Below are 26,183 nucleotides of genomic sequence, written 5' to 3'. Positions count from 1 at the left end.
TCACCGAACCTTAAGTGTGTAGACCCTATGGGTTCGGCAGACACGTAGACATGATCGAGACAACTCTCCGGTCAATAACCAATAGCGGGATCTGGATACCCATGTTGGCTCCCACATGCTCCACGATAATCTCATATGATGAACCACGATGTCGAGGATTCAATCAATCCCGTATACAATTCCCTTTGTCTATCGGTACGATACTTGCCCGAGATTCGATCGTCGGTATACCGATACCTTGTTCAATCTCGTTACGGAAAGTCTCTTTACTCGTTCCCGTAACACATCATCCCGTGAACAACTCCTTGATCACATTGAGCTCATTATGATGATGTCCTACTGAGTGGGCCCAGAGATACCTCTCCGTCATATGGAGTGACAAATCCCAGTCTCGATTCGTGCCAACCCAATAGATACTTCCAGGGATACCCGTAGTGTACCTTTATAGCCACCCAGTTACGTTGTGATGTTTGGCACACCCAAAGTATTCCTACAGTATCCGGAAGTTGCACAATCTCATGGTCTAAGGAAAAGATACTTGACATTAGAAAAGCTTTAGCAGACGAACTACACGATCTTGCGCTATGCTTAGGATTGGGTCTTGTCCACCACATCATTCTCCTAATGATGTGATCCCGTTATCAATGACATCCAATGTCCATGGTCAGCGTAACCATCTATTGATCAACGAGCTAGTCAACTAGAGGCTCACTGGGGACATGTTGTGGTCTATGTATTCACACATGTATTACGATTTTCGGATAACACAATTATAGCATGAACAATAGACAATTATCATGAACAAGGAAATATAATAATAACCATTTTATTATTGCCTCTAGGGCATATTTCCAACACTAACAAATTCGAACTCATGTATGGCTCTCTCAAAAGGTGTGTACAGCAAGGATGATTGTGGTAAACTAAGAAGCAAAGACTCAAATCATACAAGACGCTCCAAGCAAAACACATATCATGTGGTGAATAAAAATATAGCTCCAAGTAAAGTTACCGATAGAAGTAGACGAAAGAGGGGATGCCTTCCGGGGCATCCCCAAGCTTTGGATTTTAGGTGTCCTTAGATTTTCTTGGGGGTTCCATGGGCATCCCCAAGCTTAGTCTCTTGCCACTCCTTGTTCCATAATCCATCAAATCTTTACCCAAAACTTGAAAACTTCACAATACAAAACTTAAAGTAGAAAATCTCGTGAGCTCCGTTAGCGAAAGAAAACAAAAGACCACTTCAAGGTACTGTAATGAACTCATTCTTCATTTATATTGGTGTTAAACCTACTGTATTCCAACTTCTATATGGTTTATAAACTATTTTACTAGCCATAAATTCATCAAAATAAGCAAACAACACACGAAAAACAGAATTTGTCAAAAACAGAATAGTCTGTAGTAATCTGTAGCTAGCGCAAGATTTGGAACCCCAAAAATTCTAAAATAAATTGCTGGACGTGAGGAATTTATCTATTGATCATCTGCAAAAATAATTAACTAAATAGCACTTTCCAAATAAAAATGGCAGCAGTTCTCGTGAGCGCTAAAGTTTCTGTTTTTTACAGCGAGATATCAAGACTTTCCCCAAGTCTTCCCAACGGTTCTACTTGGCACAAACACTAATTAAACACAAAAAACACAACCAAAACAGAGGCTAGATAAATTATTTATTACTAAACAGGAGCAAAAAGCAAGTAATAAAAATAAAATTGGGTTGCCTCCCAAAAAGCGCTATCGTTTAACGCCCCTAGCTAGGCATAAAAAGCAAGGATAGATCTAGGTTTTGCCATCTTTGGTAGGCAATCCATAAGTGGCTCTCATAATAGATTCATAAGGTAATTTAATTTTCTTTCTAGGAAAGTGTTCCATGCCTTTCCTTAGTGGAAATTGGAATCTAATATTTACTTTCTTCATATCAATAATTGCACCAGTCGTTCTAAGGAAAGGTCTACCAAGAATAATAGGACATTAAGGATTGCATTCTATGTCAAGAACGATAAAATCTATGGGCAAATAATTCCTATTTGAAACAATAATAACATTATTAATTCTTCCCATAGGTTTCTTAATAGTGGAATCCGCAAGGTGCAAGTTTAAAGAGCAATCATCAAAATCACGGAAACCTAACAAATCACACAAAGTCTTTGGAATCGTGGAAACACTAGCACCCAAATCACAGAAAGCATAGCATTCATGATCTTTAATTTTAATTTTAATAGTTGGTTCCCACTCGTCATAAAGTTTTCTAGGGATAGAAACTTCCAACTCAAGTTTTTCTTCATAGGATTGCATCAAGGCATCAACGATATGTTTAGTAAATGCTTTATTTTGACTATAAGCATGAGGAGAATTTAGCACGGATTACAACAAGGAAATACAATCAATCAAAGAGCAATTTTCATAATTAAATTACTTGAAATCCAAAATAGTGGGTTTAGCAACATCTAGGGTTTTAATTTCTTCAATCCCACTTTCATCAAATTTAGCAGCAAGATCTAAAAACTCCAAATTTTTGGAACGCCTTCTAGGTAAAGGTGGATCATATTCAGTCCATTCGTTATCAGGATTCATATTGCAAAACAAAGATTTAATAGGGGATACATCAATAACCTTTCGATCTTCATCTTTATTTTCATAGGAACTATAAGAACACGCTCTTATAAAGGCATCTTTCTTAGCACGCATCCTAGCGGTTCTTTCTTTGCACTAATAAATGGAAATTCTCATGGCTTTGAGAGACTCATTGATATCATGCTTAGGAGGAATAGATCTAAGTTTCAAAGAATCAACATCAAGAGAAATTCTATCGATCTTCCTAGCCAACTCATCAATCTTAAGCATTTTTTCTCCAATCAAAGCATTGAAATTCTTTTGCAAAGTAATAAATTCTTTAATATTAGATTCAAAATCAGAGGGAATCTTATTATAATTTCCAAAAGAATTGTTGTAAGAATTACCATAATTATTAGAGGGATTACTAGGATAAGGCCTAGGATTAAAATTTCCTCTATACGCGTTGTTACCAAAATTGTTCCTACCAACAAAATTCACATCCATAGATTCATTATTATTCTCAATCAAAGTAGACAAGGGCATATCATTAGGATCAGAAGAAACACTCTTACTAGCAAATAATTTCATAAGTTCATCCATCTTTCCACTCAAAACATTAATTTCTTCTATCACATGCACTTTCTTATTAGTAGATCTTTCAGTGTGCCATTGAGAATAGTTAACCATAATATTATCTAGGAGTTTAGTAGCTTCTCCTAAAGTGATTTCCATAAAAGTGCCTCCCGCGGCCGAATCTAAAAGATTTCTAGAAGCAAAATTCAATCCGGCATAAAAAAAATTGTATAATCATCCACAAATTCAAACCATGAGTAGGGCAATTATGTATCATTAATTTCATCCTCTCCCAACCTTGTGCAACATGTTCATGATCAAGTTGCTTAAAATTCATAATGTCGTTTCTAAGGGAGATGATCTTAGAGATAAAAGCATATTTGCACTTGTTCCAAGAATCAATACTATTTTTAGGCAAAGACGAAAACCAAGCTTTAGCACGATCTCTAAGCAAAAAAGGAAATAGCTTTAATTTAACAATATCATTATCCACATCTTTCTTCTTTTGCATATCACACAAATCAGCGAACCTATTTAGATGGGTAGCGGCATCTTCACTAGGAAGGCCGGAAAACAGATCTTTCATGACAAGATTCAGCAAAGCGGCATTAATTTCACAAGATTCAGCATCGGTAAGAGAAGAAATCAGAATGCTAATAAAATAATTGTTGTTGGTATTGGTAAAGTCACACAATTTAGTGTTATCTTGAGCCATCGTGACTAGCAAGCAATCCAACAGACAAGCAAACAAAAAGGAAGCGGGCAAAAAGAGGTAAATAGAGAAAGAGAAGGATGATAGAGAGAGAGAGGGCGAATACATCGGCAAGGGTGAAGTGGGGGAGAGGAAAACAAGTGGCAAATGGCAAATAATTTAATGCGGGAGATAAGGGTATGTGATGGGTACTTGGTATGTTGACTTTTGCGTAGACTCCCCAGCAACGGCGCCAGAAATCTTCTTGCTACCTCTTGAGCACTGTGTTGGATTTCCTTGAAGAGGAAAGGATGATGCAGTAAAGTAGCGTAAGTATTTCCCTCAGTTTTTGAGAACCAAGGTATCAATCCAGTAGGAGGCTACGCGCGAGTCCCTCATACCTGCACAAAATAAATAACTCCTCGCAACCAACGTGATAAGGGGTTGTCAATCCCTTCACGGTCACTTACGAGAGTGAGATGTGATAGATATGATAGAATAATATTTTTGGTATTTTTGTGATAAAGATACAAAGTAAAATAAAAGCAAATGAAATAACTAAGTATTGGAAGATTAATATGATGAAGATAGACCCGGGGGCCATAGGTTTCACTAGTGGCTTCTCTCAAGAGCATAAGTATTTTACGGTGGGTGAACGAATTACTGTTGAGCAATTGACAGAATTGAGCATAGTTATGAGAATATCTAGGTATGATCATGTATATAGGCATCACATCCGAGACAAGTAGACCGACTCCTGCCTGCATCTACTACTATTACTCCACTCATCGACCGCTATCCAGCATGCATCTAGAGTATTAAGTTCATGAAAACAGAGTAACGCCTTAAGCAAGATGACATGATGTAGAGGGATAAATTCATGCAATATGATAAAAACCCCATCTTGTTATCCTCGATGGCAACAATATAATACATACCTTGCTGCCCTACTGTCACTGGAAAAGGACACCGCAAGATTGAACCCAGAGCTAAGCACTTCTCCCATTGCAAGAAAGATCAATCTAGTAGGCCAAACCAAACTGATAATTCGAAGAGACTTGCAAAGATAACCAATCATACATAAACGAATTCAGAGAAGATTCAAATATTGTTCATAGATAATCTTGATCATAAACCCACAATTCATCGGTCTCAACAAACACACCGCAAAAAGAAGATTACATCGAATAGATCTCCACAAGAGAGGGGGAGAACTTTGTATTGAGATCCAAAAAGAGAGAAGAAGCCATCTAGCTAATAACTATGGACCCGAAGGTCTGAGGTAAACTACTCACACTTCATCGGAGAGGCTATGGTGTTGATGTAGAAGCCCTCCGTGATGGATGCCCCCTCCGGCGGAGCTCCGGAACAGGCCCCAAGATGGGATCTCGTGGATATAGAAAGTTGCGGCGGTGGAATTAGGTTTTTGGCTCCGTATCTGATCGTTTGGGGGTACGTAGGTATATATAGGAGGAAGGAGTACGTCGGTGGAGCAACAGGGGGCCCACGAGGGTGGAGGGCGCGCCTGGGGGGGTAGGCGCGCCCCCTGCCTCGTAGCCTCTCTGTTGGTTGCTTGACGTAGGGTCCAAGTCTCCTGGGTCTTGTTCGTTCCAAAAATCATGTTCCCAAAGGTTTCATTCCGTTTGGACTCCGTTTGATATTCCTTTTCTTCAAAACCCTAAAATAGGCAAAAAACAGCAATTCTGGGTTGGGCCTCCGGTTAATAGGTTAGTCCCAAAAATAATATAAAAGTGGATAATAAAGCCCAATAATGTCCAAAACAGTAGATAATATAGCATGGAGCAATCAAAAATTATAGATACGTTGGAGACGTATCAGCCCTTGCAACTTGGTGGCCACTTGAGCATTGACAAACGAGGATGAACTGCCCGAGTCAATTAACAACAACATCTCACGGCCTTGAAACCAAGCTTGAATTTGCATGACACCATAATCTGAAGAACCGTCGAATGCCTGAGGAGACACTGTGCACAAGTTGTCTTCATCACCATCAATTAATTCTGTGGTGATGTGCTCACCCTTTGAGTCACTAGCTATCATATCAAGAAGCTCTTCCACCACATGTAACTGAACCGTGGTTGGACATGTATGATCTTTTCCCCAACGTTCACCACACTTGAAGCATAACCCACGGGCTCTCCTGAAGGCTCTCAATGTGTTCATTTTGGAATTTTCATTTTTGGCTCGTGTTGCATCAGTGCCTCTGTAGTCTTCTGTTGTTATAGAGGCAGGTGCAGGTTTACTGAAGAATGTTGGGGCTAGACTTGCACTGGCCGGATATGAACGCTGCATTTGAACAGACGAAGAGGGCTTCCATTTGTTGTGTTGCAGTAGCGCTTCGCCGTCGGCTACTTCCTCCTAAAGTAAGGCCAGCGAACATGCAGTGTCGAGGTCCGGAGGTCTCTGAATGAGAACCACGGCCCGCAGATCCGGTCGAAGTCCCTCAACAAAGCGTGTAAGGAAGAAAAATGGGTGAGTTAGCTCTGAGTAAGAGATCAAGTGATGCATTAGATTTTCAAAACGCTCAATGTAATTTGCTATAGAATTGGTTTGCTTAATTGCATAAAACTGACGAATCAGCATCTGGTGTTTGTCACGGCCAAAGCGTGTGCAAAGCAGAGCTGTGAATGAGTCCCAGTCCATTCCTGTCAATTTTCTCTAAACTGATTGCAACCAAATAGCTGCAGTGCCTGAGAAATTGAGCATAGCCATCGGTACCCAATACAAATTGTGTACTGCAAACATCTGAAAATACTGCTCTGCCAGTGTGCGCCACAGTTGGGGGTTGTCACCGGTGAAAACCGGGAATGCCATAGTGGGCGGCTGCTGCCCCATGGCCGAGATCATAGGTGCAGAGAGCATAGGAGCAGGGAGGGCGACCGTACCCTTGACCAAAGGGTCCAGCGGCGACTCGAAGGTCACCGATGGGGTTCCTCCGGGGAGATGCGTCGCGTTGTGGCTAGCTAGCCCGTGGAAATCGCCTGGCGCCATGAAGAGGGGCGGCGGCGTCGGCGTTCCACCAGAGGAAGATGTGGCTGCAGGGGACGCAGCCTGCAGTGCGGCGACGGCTATCTCGAGCTTGGTGAAGCGGGCTTCGAGCTCCGGTCGCCAGGCGGTCAACGCATCGATCCACTCTGTTTGCGCATCGAGCGCCTTGAGGATGGAGTTGGACTTGGCATCGGCGGCGGCGACGCGTTCGTTGGACTTGGCGTCGGCTGCAACGGCGCGCTCGTTGGCGTTGGAGTCCAATCGGTCGAGGTTGGCGCGTAGCTCGGGATCCATGCCCGCGATGAGTGATGCCCGAGCCTGATGTTGGTGGCGTGTCTCTAGGGCGGCGGCGGAGGCGGCGGCGGCGGTCGGGCGACAGCGAGAGGGTGGAGGGTGGTCTCTGATACCGCGATGTTAGGTGTCCGATCTACTTTCTCATTCACTCCATTACAGATACAGATCGAAGGTCGAGCTCTGTGTCTTGGTTACAACTTGGAAAGAACAAAAGAAGAAAAGTAGAAGAAGCCAGCCGTGTTGTTGCCGTGTTCCTGATCCAAGCCCGGATGCTTCTCTCCCTGCACTTCCTCTCCTTAAGTAGTGTTCAGCCAGGAGGGTCCCACGTACTTGCGATTAGGCTGAATCAATTGACGTGGCCGGCCGGTGACGCGCCCTTCTCCCTGATTGGTTGGTGTTGCTGAGTTAGCTGCCAAACGATGACCACTCGCCCCGCTGTTGCTCTCCTCTGCTGTCTTGGCCGCTTTCTTGTCGTTGGCACTTGGGACGCTGACATGTTTGGGTCGTACTATTATACTCCCTCTGTCCGGAAATACTTGTCCAAGAAATAGATAAAATGGATGCATCTATTACTAAAATAAGTCTAGATACAACCATTTCTAGAACAAGTATTTTCGGACGGAGGGAGTAGCATTGTGACTGCTCCCATTGCATCACCCAACTCACGGCTCCTTGTCAACACTGTCACTCAATCCTTATCATTCTTGTTTCATTGGTGAGTTGGAAGCGACTCTTGGTCTGAACCAAAGCTTTCTAATCTACGAATGGAGCAGATTGTGGAATTAAATGGTCAGTTCATCGCCATGGATGATCATACGAAGCTCTACACTTTGCAGTTGGCGCCCCAGCTTGCCCTGCAGGACCTACCAGCAGAGCGGTGTGGCGGCGCGCGTTCAAAACCATGGCTAGTGGTCTGCGACGATATGCTTCTGATGGTTTGCTATTCTGTCAGATTCGGGTTCACAGATCAACCTACTCTACACTCCACCGCCTCAACATGTCAACCGATCCCGCAAAATGGGTGGGGATGAAGAAGCTGGACAATTGGGCACTCTTCGTTGCAGCTGACGTTAGGAACCCACTATTTTCGTGCATTGGCCCCGGACGATGGGGAGGGAGAAGCAACTGCTTGTACTACACTCATGACTCTCAGCCATGGGGCGTACACCAGTTGGATAACGAGCCAGATCCTGTGAAGGGTCGACCCTCCCGTCCCAACTTGGGGTTCGCAAGAAATCGGTGGCGGTATCTTCAGAACCTCTGGGTGTACCCCAGCATGATCTATTCTGATAGCCGCCAGTGATCGTTGTCATGCGCAACCAAAGCTTGCTGCTCTACCACCTTCTTGTGAAAATTCTCCCCCTCTCAACAGGGAGCAGATACTGTTGCAACTTGGTATGAGATGCTCATCAGCATGAGTGCAGGAACTTTTTGCAGCTATTCCTTCAGTTTTTATAAGCCTGGTAGCAGATAAATTTTATGGTGTTATGAGCTTAGGACCAGTTAGGAATACCCGAGCCCGAGCTTATGTGATCAGTTTGATCGTTCTGTTTTTAGTCATGCTTGTATACTTGACTGCTATTGTTTTTCAGTGCGGGAGCGACTAGGTTTGAGCGTTTTACCAGTTTGAACGAGGCGAAGAGATTGTCTCTGCATTTGAGCTTTCATCTCTCAGGATAACAAGTGTCATCAGGCACCAGCTTTGCATGTAGATCAGTTTACTTGGGCTAGAGAAGAGAACTCAATCCTTGGTGGTATCAACTCTGGGATGCAATGTTCTGTAGTCAGTTCATGTTAATTCATGGTGGTATCAACAAATTTTCCCGTACGCTGAGAACTTCCACCGAATTGCGTCGTTGGTCACGGGGACACATGAACCTCAATTTTGCTTGCTCACTTGCTAATTGCTCACTGCTCTTCTATGTTTCAGAAAAAGAAAAAACAGCAATCGAACCAAAATTCCTACACAAAGTTTTCTTCTTTCAAGATGCGTCATGAGATAGTTTGTTTCCACTTGTTTCTGTGATTTGGTAAAAGAATCATAGTAGCCTTGTTCTACTTTAAAGAAGTGTATTTATAGGGAATCTTATAAAGTTTCCATACTTTCAAAAATTAAATAGAACATGTAATGTTCTTTCACCCAACAGACCCTATGTACCCCCCCCCTCTTTTAATTTCCTCTCGCATCTCTATTTTCTTTTAATTCTCAAAAAACAATCTCTATTTTCTTTTGCTCCAGTTTTCTGAAAACCGGCTCAACTGCACTAAGTCTTATTGCCTTGTACAAAAATCATGTTTTTTGTGAGTTGGTATAAGTGATTACCAAATAAAACCCCATTAAAATATTTATGTCCCCAGAAAATTATCTAGTTCAATTTTCTATTTGGCCCAGCACATATTTATTTACGTATAATAATAATAATTTAATTAATTTTTTAGGGTGAATCATTTGTTTAGTTTTTTTAGGGGTGAATCATTTGTTTAGTGAATCGTATACTCCTTTCGCCCAGCTCAGTTTTAAAAAACAATTTCGTCCAGCTCATAAAACTTCTCTTCTTTGTAATGGGCCATTGGAGCCCATAAGGTGCACAAATAATTCCCAAGCTGACGGGCACGAGCGGGACGGGGAAAAAAAGACGGGCAGGAGGGGGACGGGAAAAAAAAGGAACCAGCGACTTCGGCAGCCACGGCCGTTGATTGATAGGGTTAGATTTCGCTCGGTTCTGGTGTACGATATAGACATGGTACAACCTTCGATTGAAAGCCCCAGGTTGGGTGGAATTGTTTGATTTCTTATGCCTTTCGGTTACACCTCTCCTGAAATGGATTGGAGGGGATTTTGACTTGTATGGGATTTAATCCCCCTCCATTCCCTGTCAACCGAACAAGGCCTTAGATGGGATGGGATGGATTGGTGGCATATAAGACCCATCTTTGATTTGGATGATCAAGACTGTGTGGAAATGGAAAGGAGAATTGGGTATGGATAAGTCTTTCAAGTAGTATAACTGTATTAGCACTAGCCAGAACTGCTTATCTTTTGCGCACCACTAGGCAAAACGAGGAGCATCCGTCGTCTTTCTAATCCCATGTTCTGAACTTGTGCATTTGTTTTGCGGGGCAGCTCATAATAGCATTTCCGTGTATGTGCTTTGCCCGTTTTATTGAATTGCTCGGGACATGACAAATTGACCGATGAGTAGGAGGTTCTTTGGAGGATGTTATCTGTCTGAGTAAAGAATTGCGAGCCGTGGCCCAACATGGTTCCTTCCTGCTTTATGTCGTTTTTATTTTATGTTGCTTCATGATTTGTAATCGTAAAAAAATTCATAATGAAATCCATGTTTGCACATGTGTAGAACAAGTTCCTTAGTATACAAGAGTATATGTGGATATTTATGGTTATTGATTAGATATGAACAACATTATATGCTTATATGTAGTTGTAGCAAACTATCCGCCTCTGTTTTGCATATATTCCCCTGCTCATGTTTTAAATCTGATGGCCTTCAATTTGTTGTGTCTTGCAGAGAGTTTGTCATCATGCACAGCCCCAGTAAGCGGTTGATTACCTCTGTGTCCAAACGCCTTGCCGTGTCCAATCTCCAAGGCTGGGCAGACCTCCCAGATGACCTGCTGCACTCAATTGTTGCTCTCTTGGGCTCCTCCATTGACCTTCTTGCCTTTGCTGCCACCTGCCGCCCTTGGCGTGCCGCTTTCTTCTCACACCCATCCAAATCTACCTTGTGCTTCTCATGCCCCCCTGTCCTCATCCGAAAAAACCCCATCCAACCTCCTAGCAATGGTCATGCCAAGCCACAAATATTTAACTTAGTTGATCCATCCAACACAGGCACCAACTATCGCTGCCAGATACGTGAAGAAATTCTGCAGAAATTTTATTTTGCTGGTTCTTCCTATGGTCAGCTCATCTTCTTCCGCCACAGACGTTGCCTTGTTGTTGATGCATTTAGTGGTGCAGAAGTTTCACCTCCATGTCTCCCTGAGTTGAACCACAATGTTTTTGAGCCGTACTATTGTAGCACTCTGACTGCTCCCCTTGCATCACCCAGCTCATGCCTCCTTGTCAGTACAAAATCCTCCCTATTTGACTGGCCAGTTGGAAGTGACTCTTGGTCTGAACCCAAGCTTTCCAATGTGCAATTACGGCAGATTGTGGAATTAAATGGTCAGTTCATTGCCATGGATGATCATATGAAGATCTACACTTTGCAGTTGGCGCCCCAGCTTGGCCTGCAAGACCTACCAATAGAGTGGTGTGGCGGCAAGATCCCAAGCATGGATTCGAAACCATTTCTAGTGGTCTGCCGCGACATGCTTCTGATGGTCTGCTATTCTCTGGTATCCCTACTCCGGGGATCAAGCTTCTGTACACTCCACCGCCTTGACATGTCTACCAATCCTGCAAAATGGGTAGAGATGAAGAAGCTGGACAATTGGGCACTCTTCGTTGCAGCTGACATTAGGACCCCACCATTTTCTTGTGTCAACCCAGAACGGTGGGGAGGGAGAACCAACTGCTTGTACTACACTCACCACTCTGAACCTTGGGGTGTACGATGGTTGGGCAATGAGCCGGATCTTACGAAGGATCCATCCGCCAGTCGGGACCTTGTGTTCGGAAGAAATATGTGGCGTTACCCACAGAGCCTCTGGGTGTACCCCAGCATGTTTTACTCTGATGGGAAGTGATCGTTGTCGTGGGCAACTACAAACCTACTGCTGTACCAGTTTCTTCTGAAGATTCTCCCCTTCTTAACAGGGGCAAATACTTTTGCGGCTTGATACGGGGATGCTGATCAGCATGAGCACTGGAAGTTTTTGTAGTTATTTTTTTTCAGTTTCTCTGAACCTGGTACCAGATATTTATGGCGGTACTTCCGCAATTACTTTCATCATCCAGTTTTTAGCCATGCTTATGAAATTGCTGTCCATGATGACACGGTTTGAGCGTTTCTCCTGTTTGAATGAGGTGAAGACATTTCTCGTCTTGCAGGATAATGTGTTGGCAGCATACAGCCTGCTTTGGATCATCAGGCACCAGCTTTGCTTCTGCATCAATTTTTTCTTGGGCTTGAGAAGTGAATGTTTTGCTTCTGCAACAATTGTACACCCTGAGTATATAAGAAACAAAATCGGGTGTACAATCTCTGCTAGCCCCAATCTCCGCGTACGCGTGTCGCGGCTGTGGGAGTAGTCGCTGGCTTCCCAAGCAAAGCAAGCATCATCATGGACAGCCATGGAACGGTACTACTATGCGGCAAGACACCAGCAACAGGTTTGCCTCTGTTGTTGGCATCTAACTAAGGCGGCATTTACACGGCCAGATGGTCGCAACAGGTCATCAGGACCGATCTGTAACCCTGCCCACGCAACAACCGCGATTCATGAGCCCTTAATACAGTACTTTCCTCTGGGCACTATATACATTGTTCAATCCTTTAATTGCCGTGAGGTTAGTAGCAGACAGTTTAGGAGGAGAATTTAAGCAAGAGCTGTCCGTGATTCAGTCACTCAGTGCACTCCAATACTCCACCGACAACCAGGATGCCGTGCCGTGCTGTATACACGGTTCTAGTACTTGACATCCCTCCGTTTCATAATTTTAGTTCAGATTCAAACTAAAACCATGACAAGATTTGAACTAAAACCGCGACAAGAATCATGGGGCGAGGGATGGAGGATTTGGTTGTTCATTTTCAGGTAGCTGCCAAGTGAACCGATGCTCAGTAGTCAGTAGTACACTCTCTTTTTGGGTCTGAATTAACCGATGTGCTCACACCTAGCTCACTTGCTAGTTGCTTTGAACTGACTTGGATGGCCATCACAATCACATGGACGGGTCGGTCGACAGTGCCGGTAGCACCGTACGTACGCTTGGTAAGCAGCACTGCTGGTACTACTAAATACACCACACAATACCAGCACTACTTACGTCTCCAGTTGGCAAAAGTGTTAGGCAGAGAACACGGACTTAACTCCGCGTATTGTATTGCTGCAGCTGCATGGCATGGCGATCACAACAGAGCAGAGCTGCTGCCGCTGCTCCTTCTTCTCCGAGACGGGCTGAGCATTGCATTCAAGCGGAAAGGGTGGCGCGCGCGCGGGGCTCGGGTTTAATCGCCCGCGCTGCCGCCTGACACCACCTCATGCTCACAACTGTCTCCAATTACTCGGGCATTCATACGGCTTAAAGGAGGAATTGATCGCCCTTCCCCTCCCCTTACAATGGTCTCTGGCTAACCACCCGGCAGCATTTTTCTTCTCCTTCTCGCCGCGCCGTCCTTCACCGATCACCGTCCGTCGGTGTCGCCGGGAGGTTTTCATGGTCGAAACGTGGGGGACAGCTCAGAAGGGTGATGGTGTTGCCAACGTGACGCGTAGTTTAATCGTGTTTCTTAGGGGGGCTAGGGGGGATGCAAGTAGTAGTGTAGTAACACGGAGTTCCACTTGCGCTGGAAAATTGGCGTGTGCATGTGCAGGACTGAGGCGTGGAGCAATTAGAGGAGCCCGAGTTTGACAGGGGTTCGAGAAAGAAAATATTATGGTGGATTTCAACAGATCTGCTAGTTTTTTGGCACTAGGTTTTGTACTCCCTAGAAGGTTGACATTTTCTTTGGAAAGAGTAAATTTGTTAAATGCTACCTCCTCCATCCCAAAATAAGTGTCTTAACTCTAGTACGATTTTGTACTAGTGCTAAAGTTAGTATAAATTTGAGACACCTATTTTGGTACGAAGAGACTAAATGCTAACGAATTGACGTCGGATTTTTAGGGAGTTTGTTAGAGTGAGTTTTCTCTATTTTGATAATTTCTTGGAGGGTGTTGGGTCTAGGAATCTGTTAGAGTTGCTCTTAGTCTTAACTGTTAACGTGTGGCGGTTTTTCGTCATGAAGCCTAATTATGGGTGTAAGATGGCCTCAATTCGATGCTCTTTTCTTGACAGTTTGCTTCAAACATCATACTTTCTTGGCTTAAAAAAATCCAATGTTTGTGAGCCTGAAGGTAAATTTTGTAGGGTTTATATAATATAAACCTCAAGGAAGGCACCGGGGTTTTAAACCCTGCAAACAAGATATTGTGGAAGCTTTAATGACGAACCAATTCATTCAAAGAAACCAGTGAACCACCGCAACTCAATGCACAATGTTCATCTATACATTTGGCCAATCACCCTAGTACATTGTTCCAGCATATTTATGCCGATATGACAGGACAAGGGACAGGAGCATTACTTCCATTCAAATGTTCATGACAGAGAAGGATTACTTAAATCTTTGCACTGTCGCGCAGTAATTCTCAGCAGACCACCAGATACTCCCTCCGTTTTTATTTAGTCTGCATATTAGGTTTGACTGAAATCAAACTTCATAAAGTTTGACCAACTTTACAGAAAAAATTATAAGCATTTACCATAACAAATCTATATAATGTGTTAGTACATTTAACAATGAATCTAATAGTATTGATTTGTTATTGTATATATTAATATTTTTGTTTATAAACTTAGTCAAAATTTACAAAACTTGACTTTGATCAAAGTTAATATGCGGACTAAATAAAAACGGAGGGGGTACTTACTAAAATTGCAAAAGACGCGCTAACCACACGAAATTATTACCTAGACCCAACTCCATCGACCGACGGTGCACGCGGCATGGAAGAACAGGTCTATGAAATAATTTCTTTTGATCGGCTCGCGAGCCAACGATTCTCTGTTTAATTAATTCTCTCCGAGAAGTCAATAAAATTAACTCGATCAGGAATGGCGAAGCTAGGAGACGACATGAAGGAACGAGCTGAGGTCGGCGGCGGTTTCACCGGCGCTGGCGCGGGCGGCGCTGCTGCTGGTCGTCGTTGAAGTCGAGCAGCACGGCGCTGTGGCAGCGGGGGCACCGCGGGTCCTCCCGGGACAGCATCACGTACATCATGCACCGCGGGCAGCCCGCCAGGACCATGGGCGCCCCGGCCGCCGCGTCCGGGCTTCCCTCCGAAGACACGCACGAGCTCGGCGGCGACGCGGTGGACGACGACGAGGACGACAGCCGCCGCGGGGACGTGCTGACGGCACCGTCCACGCCCCCGCCGCCGACCGGCCTTGCCGTGGTCGACGTCGACGACTGCCCGCCGCCGCCGCCCCGCGCCCGCGACAGGCTCAGCCGCAGGCTCTCCAGCTTCGACACCTTGCCGCCGTTCCTGCTCATCCTCGACCACCGCCGCTCGTCTCGCCGCCCCTCTCACTGCACGCAGCTGCACGATGGCGACGGTGACATTGGTGCCTCGAGCTCACAACACACAGAAATGGATAGCTCCACAGGAGTGGAGCTGCCTTATATATATTGAGCGCGGCGTGGGAAACACATCGCACGAGCCGGCACGACGCGGGCGTTACCTTGGACTTAAAGCTCGCCGAAGGGTATGCGCGCGGCGGGGAGGCAGGGAGCGGTGCGCCGACGTGCTGGTGGATTGGAGCTCTCCGCGTGGTTGCGTATAACTATTGCTGGGTACGTGTATTTGTCATGAGCATCTCCCGTAGCTGCGTTATATAATGCGGAGGAGGAGGAGGGTGGTGGTGGTTTTCTTTAATACGGGAACAGCCGCCATTGATGCTCCGGTCAATCTCCTCCCGTACTTTCGTCTTTCTGGGAGCATCACTCACTCATCGAGAACATCTACATTAGTGAGATTGATTGTACAAGAATTATTTTTTTATCGAACGCTTGACAATGTAGTTGTACATTTTAAATAATCATGCCAAACTATAGGTCTTAAAATGTTTGTCAAAAAAATATACTCTCTATGTTTTTATTTTCTCCGCGTATTAGCTTTGACTAAAGTCAAACTTTATAAAATTTAACCAAGTTTATAGAAAAAACAATGTGGACATTTACAATAACAAACTTATATGATGTGAAAATATATGCAGTGATGTATCCAATAGCATTGATTTGGTGGTGCACGTGTTAATATATTTTTCTGAAAATATATAAAGTTTGACTTTAGACGAATCTAATATGTGGAGTAAATAAAAATGGAGGAGTACATCAGTAGATTTAATGTTGTGCAACTTTCCCCGCAAAAAAAGGACGATATGCAACTTGGCCAGTAAATAACAATATCAAAATCACTCAGAAGATATCAAATATGCAAAAATAAAAATACATCCACTTTTTATTGACCTTTATATTTGCATCAAATTGTTCTCTTTTGGCATGGTGTATCCTATATAATTAAGTAGGCGATCGTCACTGGTCTATTTTTCTAAACATGCAAATATGCCACCTCAGCATGCAACTATGTATGATACAGTTATATAATAATCTAATAGAAATAAATTATATGTACCGTGTTAAAAAATATATGCATGTTTAGTTTACTCATCCTATTATTAATTTAAAATATGCATGTTTCATAACACCAAATCTCATATAAATATAGATAATCCTAGATAGCGAAACTATGTATAATGGGTTGGTCACCCCATATGACTGGTAAGACCAAAAGAGGTTTGTATCAATATATGAACAATGGTTAATAAAGAAGGACGTGTCTAGCGGGCGGCCGTTGGCCCGCTAGCACTCCCGAGCGGCCGCCAGGAAAGGAAAGATGGTCCCATAAAAGGAAATCTCTCCCCCGGTAGCAACACATGCGCGCCAAGCCAACAAATCACGCGCCCAACGCGGTACCCAGGCAATCATGTGCCCTTCCCTCCTCTCCCGAAGCTCTTATGCCCACTGGCCACCAACTTTTTCTTCCCCATGCCCTTACATGTTCCCACCTTCTTCTTTCCTAGAAAACAAATGGTTTCCTTGGTCTAGATCTCCATCGCCAAAGCTGCCATAGTAGATGAATCAAAGTGAACTAACAACAGATCTGAAACAATTTGCCATGAAAAAAGGGGAAAGAGTGAGGACAGGTCAGAATGTACCGGGTAGCACCAACAAGGGTGAAAGAAGAGGTCATGATTTTCTCCTCATGTTCAGACCCCCTCCTTGACTTCCCCCTCACCAAATTTCTCTTTACAAAAATAGCTTCTCCATTGTTGAAGAGAGCTCAGAGATAAAAAAAGGGGAGCTCTTGTACCTGTGCAATTTTAACTGATTTTTTTGCAACTACATCATGGGACAAGCCAACATTTGAAGCATTGTGTGCAACAAAATGCAAAAACTGTGCAATTATATAGGAGAGAGCACATAGATAGTCTTATATCACACATAATGCAGGAGAATTGATGTCCATGTAGCAAAAAAGGAAAAAAATAAAGAGAAAAGTATGTTGTAGGTACTGTGAAGCATAACTACCAACTAGACAAAAATCTATTCTGCAGGTGTTTTCTTCCTTTGATCTTTCCACACAATAGTATATGTGACTTTGCAACTGAGAATTATGGGCAAAAATTTACAGCAGCTCCCCCACCCCCATAACCTGCACATGATGCAAAAAAGAAGCCAAAACTAGAAAATTAGATGCATGTAAACACATGAGGATGCCAACTAATGAATGGTTCTTGTGCAACTAAAGGAGTTGAATGCCAACTCATGTGACATTGTTGTGCAATTATTAAAAAATAGTTGGTAATTCTCCTTAATTGTTCTTGTGCAACTAAAATAGTTGAGGATGCCAACTCATGTGACATTGTCGTGGGACTATAAAAAAAGTTGGGAATGCCAACTCCTGATTGGTTCTTGTGCAACTAAAATAGTTGAGGATGCCAACTCATGTAATATTGTTGTGGGACTATTTGAAAACTCGAGGCTGCCGACTCCCAAATGGTTCTAGTGCAACTATGAAAGTTGAGGATGCCAACTCGTATGATACTGTTGTGCAACTATTTAAAAAGTTGAGGATACTCAGTCCTAATTGATTGTTGTGCAACTAAAAGTTCAGGATGCATCTATAGAAGTTGAGGATACCTCTCCTTGTAGGAGCTGCATCTCCTTCTACAACCATTTTTGGTCTGTGAAAAAAGCAAACAAAAAAATTAGTCAAACCAACCCAATGCATAGAAGAAAAATGAGGAAAAACAATTTATATAAAAAATGCCATGAGGTAAGCAACTCAAGATAACTTTTCAAAGCACACCTATAAAACAAAAAAAGAATGTGTGCAACTTGATGCACTGTATGGCCAACTGGGCACACATGAGTGTGCAATAAAAAAATCAGCATACACTAACATGATTTAGGCACTCGAGCCAAAACTAAACTAGCCGTCAACCGTGCAACTAGATATCCCTTACCTGTGCAACTGCGTAAGTGTGGCTAAGCCAACTAGGATATGTACTGTTCTGATTTGCAAACTCCTGTACAAACGCATACCCTTGACAACAGGGCACACATGAGTGTGCAATCAAAAATACCACACACACACACTGCATGAACATGATTTACATAGTGTATCCATCTGAATACCATCGATTGTGCAACTGGTTAGGCCTCATTGTGCAACTTCAATAGTTGGCTAGCCAACTGAGATTGTATATGTGTCATCCAACTACGTTTGCGTTCCTGTGCAACTATTACAACAAACTAGCCAATTGGTTACTTATATGCATCCAACTTACGAGAAAACAGAGAAACCACACGAATGCACTTACGAGAAAAAGAGAGGTACATAATGCAATGAAGCTCTACAAAGAGTATCATGTTTAACGAGACAATTGTAATGTAGGCAAGAATAGATGGATCAAAATAGGATCCTGATCCATACCAATAGTGACAAAATTAGAACAGCTCACCGTGAAAATCCTACTCAAACCCACCATTAAAATCCTAATCGCCGTAAAAACCCACCATAATCCTAATCACCGTAGCTCCTATTGAGCAAGATGCCGAAACGTAGTTGTGCAGTTGCCACCACCTTTAACTACCCATTACCATGTGAGATATACAACTAAAAACTTGCATATATAATGCATTACTAAAGTTGCATCATTTAGTAGTAGAGTTGCACCATATAGCACCAAAAATTGGCCGACTACCTTCCTGTCAAACTTGTGAAGTCTGTCTGTGCAACTATATATAATTAAGTGTGCAAACTATTCTACCTCTGGTGAAACTTGTAATACCTCTCTGTGCAACTAACCATGCCAAATTTAGCATTGCATATCACTCAATACAAAAAAGAGGCATCGAACTGGATCGATCTCTACCTCCTATGAGAGCTACCATAACGACAAATGTAGTCTAAGAGAGAAATAGATGGATCAACTTGCATCAACTACAGATCTGTGAGTTTGAAAAGTTGGATCGTAAATCATACAAATAATGACAAAAAAATCTTTAGAACTTCATGTTGGGGAACGTTGCAGAAAACAAAAAATTTCCTACTCATTTCACCAAGATCCATCTAGGAGTTCATCTAGCAATGAGCCATCGGATGCATCTACATACCTTTGTAGATCGCGTGCGGAAGCGTTCAAAGAACGGTGATGATGTAGTCGAACACGACGTGATCCTAATCACCGATGACCAAGCGCCGAACGGACGGCACCTCCGCGTTCGACACACGTAGGGGACGGGGAACGTCTCCTCCTTCTTGATCCAGCAAGGGGGAAGGAGAGGTCGATGAAGATCCAGCAGCACGACGGCGTGGTGGTGGATGCAGGGCGTCACAGTAGCAGGGCTTCGCCTATACTACGAGAGAGAGACGTAATGGGGAGAGAGGGAGGCGCCAGGGGCTGGGGTATGAAGTCCCTCCTCTCCCCCACTATATATAGGGGTGCTAGGGGGGCGGCGGCCCTAGTAGATGGAATCTACTAGGGGGGCGGCGGCCTAGGGTGGGGGGCTTGCCCCCCAAGCAAGGGGGCGCCCCCTTTAGCGTTTCCCCTCAACCCTAGCCGCATGGGCCCTAGGGGGTGGCACCCCAGCCCACTATGGGCTGGGTTCCCTCCCACTTCAGCCCATGGGGCCCTCCGGGATAGGTGGCCCCACCCGGTGGACCCCCGGGACCCTTCCGGTGGTCCCGGTACAATACCGGCGACCCCGAAACTTGTCCCGATGGCCGAAACAGCACTTCCTATATATAATTCTTTACCTCCGGACCATTCCGGAACTCCTCGTGACGTCCGGGATCTCATCCGGGACTCCGAACAACATTTGGGTTACTGCATATACATATCTTCACAACCCTAGTGTCACCGAACCTTAAGTGTGTAGACCCTACGGGTTCGGGAGACAAGCAGACATGACCGAGACGACTCTCCGGTCAATAACCAACAGCGGGATCTGGATACCCATGTTGGCTCCCACATGATCCACGATGATCTCATCGGATGAACCACGATGTCGAGGATTCAATCAACCCCGTATGCAATTCCCTTTGTCAATCGATATGTTACTTGCCCGAGATTCGATCGTCGGTATCCCAATACCTCGTTCAATCTCGTTACCGGCAAGTCACTTTGCTCGTACCGTAATGCATGATCCCGTGACCAGACACTTGGTCACTTTGAGCTCATTATGATGATGCATTACCGAGTGGGCCCAGCGATACCTCTCCGTCATACGGAGTGACAAATCCCAGTCTTGATCAATGTCAACCCAACAGACACTTTCGGAGATACCCGTAGTCTACCTTTATAGTCACCCAGTTACGTTGTGACGTTTGGTATACCCAAAGCATTCTTACGGTACCCGGGAGTTACACGATCTCATGGTCTAAGGAAAAGATACTTGACATTGGAAAAACTCTAGCAAACGAACTACACGATCTTGTGCTATGTTTAGGATTGGGTCTTGTCCATCACATCATTCTCCTAATGATGTGATCTCGTTATCAATGACATCCAATGTCCATAGTCAGGAAACCATGACTATCTGTTGATCAACGAGCTAGTCAACTAGAGGCTTACTAGGGACATGTTGGTGTCTGTTATTCACACATGTATTACGATTTCCGGATAACACAATTATAGCATGAATAAACACAATTATCATGAACAAGGAAATATAATAATAATGCTTTTATTATTGCCTCTAGGGCATATTTCCAACACTTCAATTGTTTTTATAGCCTTACATCACTACCAAAACAACCTTGGATCTGTTCATCTAAGAACATTTTCAGTTCATTAGTTTCTTATTTGTTATGATGTAACCCAATGAATGTTCAAATCAATGTTGGAGTAAGAGAAACACTACCAAATCAATCAGCCAGCTGGATTGATTACTCCATGTATCACCACTGTGCTAATTAAGCATCCAAGTGAAAACAACTCCAAGGTCCAAGCAACAGGCAACACATGCATATCCTTCTATCATGAGAGCCCAATCTGAATTGCAAGTAGCCAAGTACTACTGTACTAGTAAGTAGAAGCAGACCTCGTATGATGGCATTGACCCGAGATTGGATCTGGTAGGGGAGGGAGCAGCGTGACGATTAGGGGGGATGCCATGGTGTGCTGGCCGTCATTCTTGGCCACACCGCACACGCCGCCCTGGACACCAGCCAGTCCGTCGTCCTTGGCCCCGCCATCCACATCAGCAACATCGACTATGGGGAGGAAGTGGAGGAGAAGGGCGACGCCATAGGAAGAAGGGCAGGAGAGAGGTGGCGCCATGGGGAGGAAGGGGAAGGGTAGGGCAGCGCCATGGGGAGGAAGGGGAAGAGTAGGGCGGCGCCATGGGGAGGAAGGGGAAGAGAGGCGCGACAGGGGAGAAGCGGCGGGGGCGCTGCGGCGGAGAAATTGGTCGAGAAAAGGGACGAGAGGATAAGGGTGTGTCGCGTGGAAAGTCTCTCCCCCGACCAGGTAGCACCTGCAAGTGGTACTCGCGACAACACTAGCGAGATCATGCGGCTAGGAGCCGGCCGCTCGTTCTATCGAAATAGTGCGTGTGCACTTTTAAGGATTTGGGAATAAAGAAAACATCTTTTGAACAAAGATAACTAAATGACTGTCTATACTAGATAGAATTCGTACAGTGGTTTTATCCCGATTCCATAAAAAGGAATGGGGTCACAAAATTGCAATGCACATAGCTATAACAAGTGTAACATCCCTAACATAATGCAAATTTTACGAATAAAATTGTAATCTTTTTGAACCTAGAGACATATAAACCCTATAGCCTTATATATCTGAAAAATACACTTCATATGTTTTTGGAAAATATGAAATAGATAAATACACTTTATACTTTTGGACGCATCAAAAGCAACTGAGAAGAGAGAACATTTTAGGCCCCTAAACATTAACAAAATAGAAAAATCAAGTATTTTAAGCTCTTTCTAAAAGTTGAAATTGAAGTTCACAAGGGGTCAAGTACCACACACCTTCATGGACTCGTTAAAAGATGTGTGTTTCGTCACATCGAAAGGAGACCGTCCGTACGGTATATGTTAGTACCCTGGTGCACCTTGATAGCCCCCAGTACCAGTATCCTTCCCTTGTTGTCAGAAAACAAAATAAAATGTGATGAGCAAAATTTGGGTGGACTGTTGATGCAGAAACTCACCGATTAATGGTGCTGCATAACGGGAATGATTCTATGTTGGTATGATGGCATTGTGGTGTTTGCAGCTTAGAGATTCATCTTTAATTGTAATGATGCTTTGAAGGCTGAGATATATGCGTTGATGCAGGGGATGGCCTTGACACACCAACATTCAGAGGGCAGTATAATTGTTCAATCAGATTCCTCTAGAGCTCTGTCAAGCCTATCTGATTCTAGACTGAGCAGGTCTACATATGGGCAGTTAGATGTAGAGATCAAGTCACGCATGCTCATTCGGGAGTTTATTGTGCTGGAATTTTGTCTACTTTGGGCCTAGCCCAATAGCAGTTTCAGAAATTCTTAATAAATCCTAGAGGCCCACACAGCCCATTCGTGCAAGGCAAGAGGTGGAACTAAAGTTTAGTCCCACATTGCTAGTTTAGAGGGAGTTGGACCTCTTTATAAGGAAGATTCTTTCCCCACTAGTATGAGCATGAGAACAAGAGGGACACCCACGCGCGCTCCTCTTCCGCCGCCCGCCGCGCCGCGCCGCGTCGCGCACTCGAGGCCAAGTTTGGGGTCTCGGATGCATGCACTGAGCTATGAGATACAGTCATTTGCTAGAGAACTTGAGCACTTCAATTGTATGCTACCGGACAAGTTTGTTGCCGGAGGTATCATCACTAAGCTTCCTCCTTTGTGGAGGAACTTTGCTACCTTACTGAAGCATAAGAGGCGGGATTTTCCGTTCCGGATCTCATTGGCACTCTTGATGTGAAAGAAAAGGCGAGAGCAAAGGACACACGTGCTCGAGGTATTGAGGGAGGAACTAGTGCCAATGTGGTACAGAAGCAGAACTTCCAGCCCCACAAGTTCAAGAACAAGGGCAAGTTTGATGGTAAAGCAAAGTTTGATGGGAAGAACAAGGCTGTCCAGCACAAGAACTTCAAGAAGAAAGGTGTTTGTCATGTGTGTGGAGATCCTGATCATTGGGCTCCTAGTTGCCCTAATCGCTATGACAAGCGTCATCCTGGGAAAGGCGGTAAGACCGCTAATGTTGTCATTGGAGACATTGGCATGAAGGATGCTGGGTATGGTATATTTCCCAGTATTCTTTCAGTTTGTCATTCTCCTGATTGGTTGATTAACACAGGTGCTAATGTGCATGTATGCGGTGATATTTCCATGTTTTCGTCTTATCATACCGCAGGGACTTCAACCGTGCTGATGGGCAACGGTTCAAGTGCTTCTGTTCGTGGTGTTGGCACGGTCGATCTGAAGTTTACTTCGGGGAAGATCGTGCGGTTGAAGAACGTGCATTATGTCCCCTCCGTCAATAGGGTTGCATGTCGCGACTAGCGAAGTTGAACTTAATCCCTAGTTTCACCACTGTCAAGGGATCTAAATGTCAAGTTTGTGTGCAAGCTAAGCAACCTCGTAAGTCACACACGACTGCGGAAACGAGAAATCTTGCACCACTAGAGCTCATACATTCAGATCTTTGTGAAATGAATGGTGTTTTGACAAAAGGTGGAAAGAAATATTTCATGACGTTAATTGACAACTCCACTAGATACTGCCGTGTGTATCTTCTGAAATCTAAGGATGAGGCTTTGAACTTTTTCAAGATCTATAAAGCTGAAGTAGAAAACCAACTTGATCGAAGAATCAAGAGGCTTAGGTCCGACCGTGGTGGAGAGTATTTTTCCAATGAATTTGATGCTTTTTGTGCAGAACATGGTATAATCCATGAGAGGATGCCTACCTACTCACCTCAGTCAAATGGGGTGGCCGAAATAAAGAACCGTACTCTAACTGATTTGGTTAACGCCATGTTAGACACATCGGGTCTCTCCAAGGCATGGGGGGGGGAGGCGATATTGACGGCATGGCATGTCCTAAACCGAGTTCCCACAAAGAACAAAGAGATAACTCCATTCGAGGAATGGGAGAAGAAAAGGTTAAAACTCTCTTATTTGCGAACATGGAGTTGTTTGGCGAAAGTCAATATTCCAATTCCAAAGAAGTGGAAGCTTGGACCAAAGACTGTGGATTGTGTTTTCCTGGGATATGCTTTTCATAGCATTGGATATAGTTTCTTGGTTGTAAAATCTGAGGTACCTGACATGCATGTCGGTACGATCATGGAGTCGAATGATGCGACTTTCTTTGAAGATATCTTTCCCATGAAGGATATGACTACCTCATCTAATCAGGAGATGCCTAGTTCATCGAATTAGGAACCAGTTACAATTACCAAACCTGCTATTTCGATGGAACACTTTGAAAGTCCTGTGGAGGAGAACAATGAAGTTCCTACTAGGAGCAAGAGACAGAGGACTGCAAAGTCTTTTGGTGATGATTTTCTTATCTCGTAGATGACACTCCCAGTTCTATTTCAGATGGCTATGCATCTGAAGATGCTGACTATTGGAAGGAAGCAGTTCGTAGCGAGATGGATTCCATCTTGGCGAATGAAACTTGAGAGATAACTGATCGTCCTTATGGGTGCAAATCTATAGGATACAAATGGGTATTCAAGAAGAAGCTTAGGCCTGATGGTACTATTGAAAAGTACAAGGCTCGACTCGTGGCTAAGGGTTATACCCAAAAGAAAGGTGAAGACTTCTTTGATACTTACTCACCTGTGGCTCGACTGACCACTATTCGAGTTCTACCTTCACTAGCTGCCTCACATGGTCTTCTCGTTCATCAAATGGATGTTAAGACTGGTTTCCTAAATGGAGAGTTGGACGAGGAAATTTATATGGAACAACCAGATGGGTTTGTACTAGATGGTCAGGAAGGAAAAGTGTGCAAGTTGTTGAAGTCTTTGTATGGACTCAAGCAAGCACCCAAACAGTGGCATGAGAAGTTTGAAAGAACTTTAACAGCTGCAGGCTTTGTTGTGAACGAAGCTAACAAATGTGTGTACTATCGTCATGGTGGGGGCGAGGGAGTTATCCTTTGCTTGTATGTTGATGACATACTGATTTTCGAAACAAATCTGAATGTTATTAAGGATGTCAAGAATTTCCTATCTCACTGTTTTGAGATGAAGGATTTAGGAGTGGCTGATGTCATTCTGAACATCAAGTTGTTGAGAGACGATGATGGTGGGATTACATTGCTTCAATCTCACTATGTGGAAAAGATCTTGAGTCGCTTTGGTTATAGTGACTGCAAGCCCTCTCCAACACCTTATGATGCAAGTGTGTTACTTCGAAAGAATCGAAGAATTGCTAGAGATTAATTGAAATATTCTCAGATTATTGGCTCGCTGATGTACTTAGCCAGTGCTACAAGACCTGACATCTCTTTTGCTATTAGCAAACTGAGTCGGTTTGTCTCAAAACCAGGAGATGTGCACTGGAAAGCTCTAGAGAGAGTTTTGCGTTATTTGAAAGGCACTCCAAATTATGGAATTCACTACACCGAGCACCCAAAGGTGCTTAAAGGGTATAGTGACTCAAACTGGATTTCAGATGCTGATGGATAAAGGCCACGAGCGGATATGTATTCACTCATGGAGGTGGCGCTATTTCTTGGAAGTCTTGCAAGCACACCATCTTAACGTGGTCAACAATGGAAGCAGAACTCAC

General features: G+C 44.0%; 2 protein-coding genes across 2 annotated transcripts; one reads left to right on the top strand and one right to left on the bottom strand.

The window, feature by feature from the left end:
* The first annotated feature begins 9,871 nt into the window (after positions 1–9,871).
* Positions 9,872–12,071, top strand: LOC125548872. Its single transcript, XM_048712397.1, has one exon. The coding sequence runs from the start codon at positions 10,478–10,480 to the stop codon at positions 11,837–11,839; it is 1,362 nt and encodes a 453-aa protein (XP_048568354.1). The 5' UTR covers positions 9,872–10,477; the 3' UTR covers positions 11,840–12,071.
* Positions 12,072–14,283: 2,212 nt separating this feature from the next.
* LOC125548871 (protein GL2-INTERACTING REPRESSOR 1-like) lies at positions 14,284–15,697 on the bottom strand. Its single transcript, XM_048712396.1, has 2 exons — positions 15,540–15,697; positions 14,284–15,397 (listed from the first exon to the last, which is right to left on the bottom strand). Exon 2 carries the CDS (start codon positions 15,349–15,351, stop codon positions 14,965–14,967), a length of 387 nt encoding a protein of 128 aa, XP_048568353.1. The 5' UTR covers positions 15,352–15,397; positions 15,540–15,697; the 3' UTR covers positions 14,284–14,964.
* Positions 15,698–26,183: the final 10,486 nt, after the last annotated feature.

This window comes from Triticum urartu, chromosome 3, assembly GCF_003073215.2.
Source record: "Triticum urartu cultivar G1812 chromosome 3, Tu2.1, whole genome shotgun sequence".
Classification (NCBI taxonomy): domain Eukaryota; kingdom Viridiplantae; phylum Streptophyta; class Magnoliopsida; order Poales; family Poaceae; genus Triticum; species Triticum urartu.
Note: the sequence above shows the minus strand (reverse complement) of the source record. Positions and strands in the feature narration are given on the sequence as shown.

Bases quoted from the DNA above. Each gene is read 5' to 3' on its own strand.
- LOC125548872 (XM_048712397.1), top strand. From the start codon at position 10,478: ATGTGTAGAACAAGTTCCTTAGTATACAAGAGTATATGTGGATATTTA.
- LOC125548871 (XM_048712396.1), bottom strand. From the start codon at position 15,351: ATGAGCAGGAACGGCGGCAAGGTGTCGAAGCTGGAGAGCCTGCGGCTG.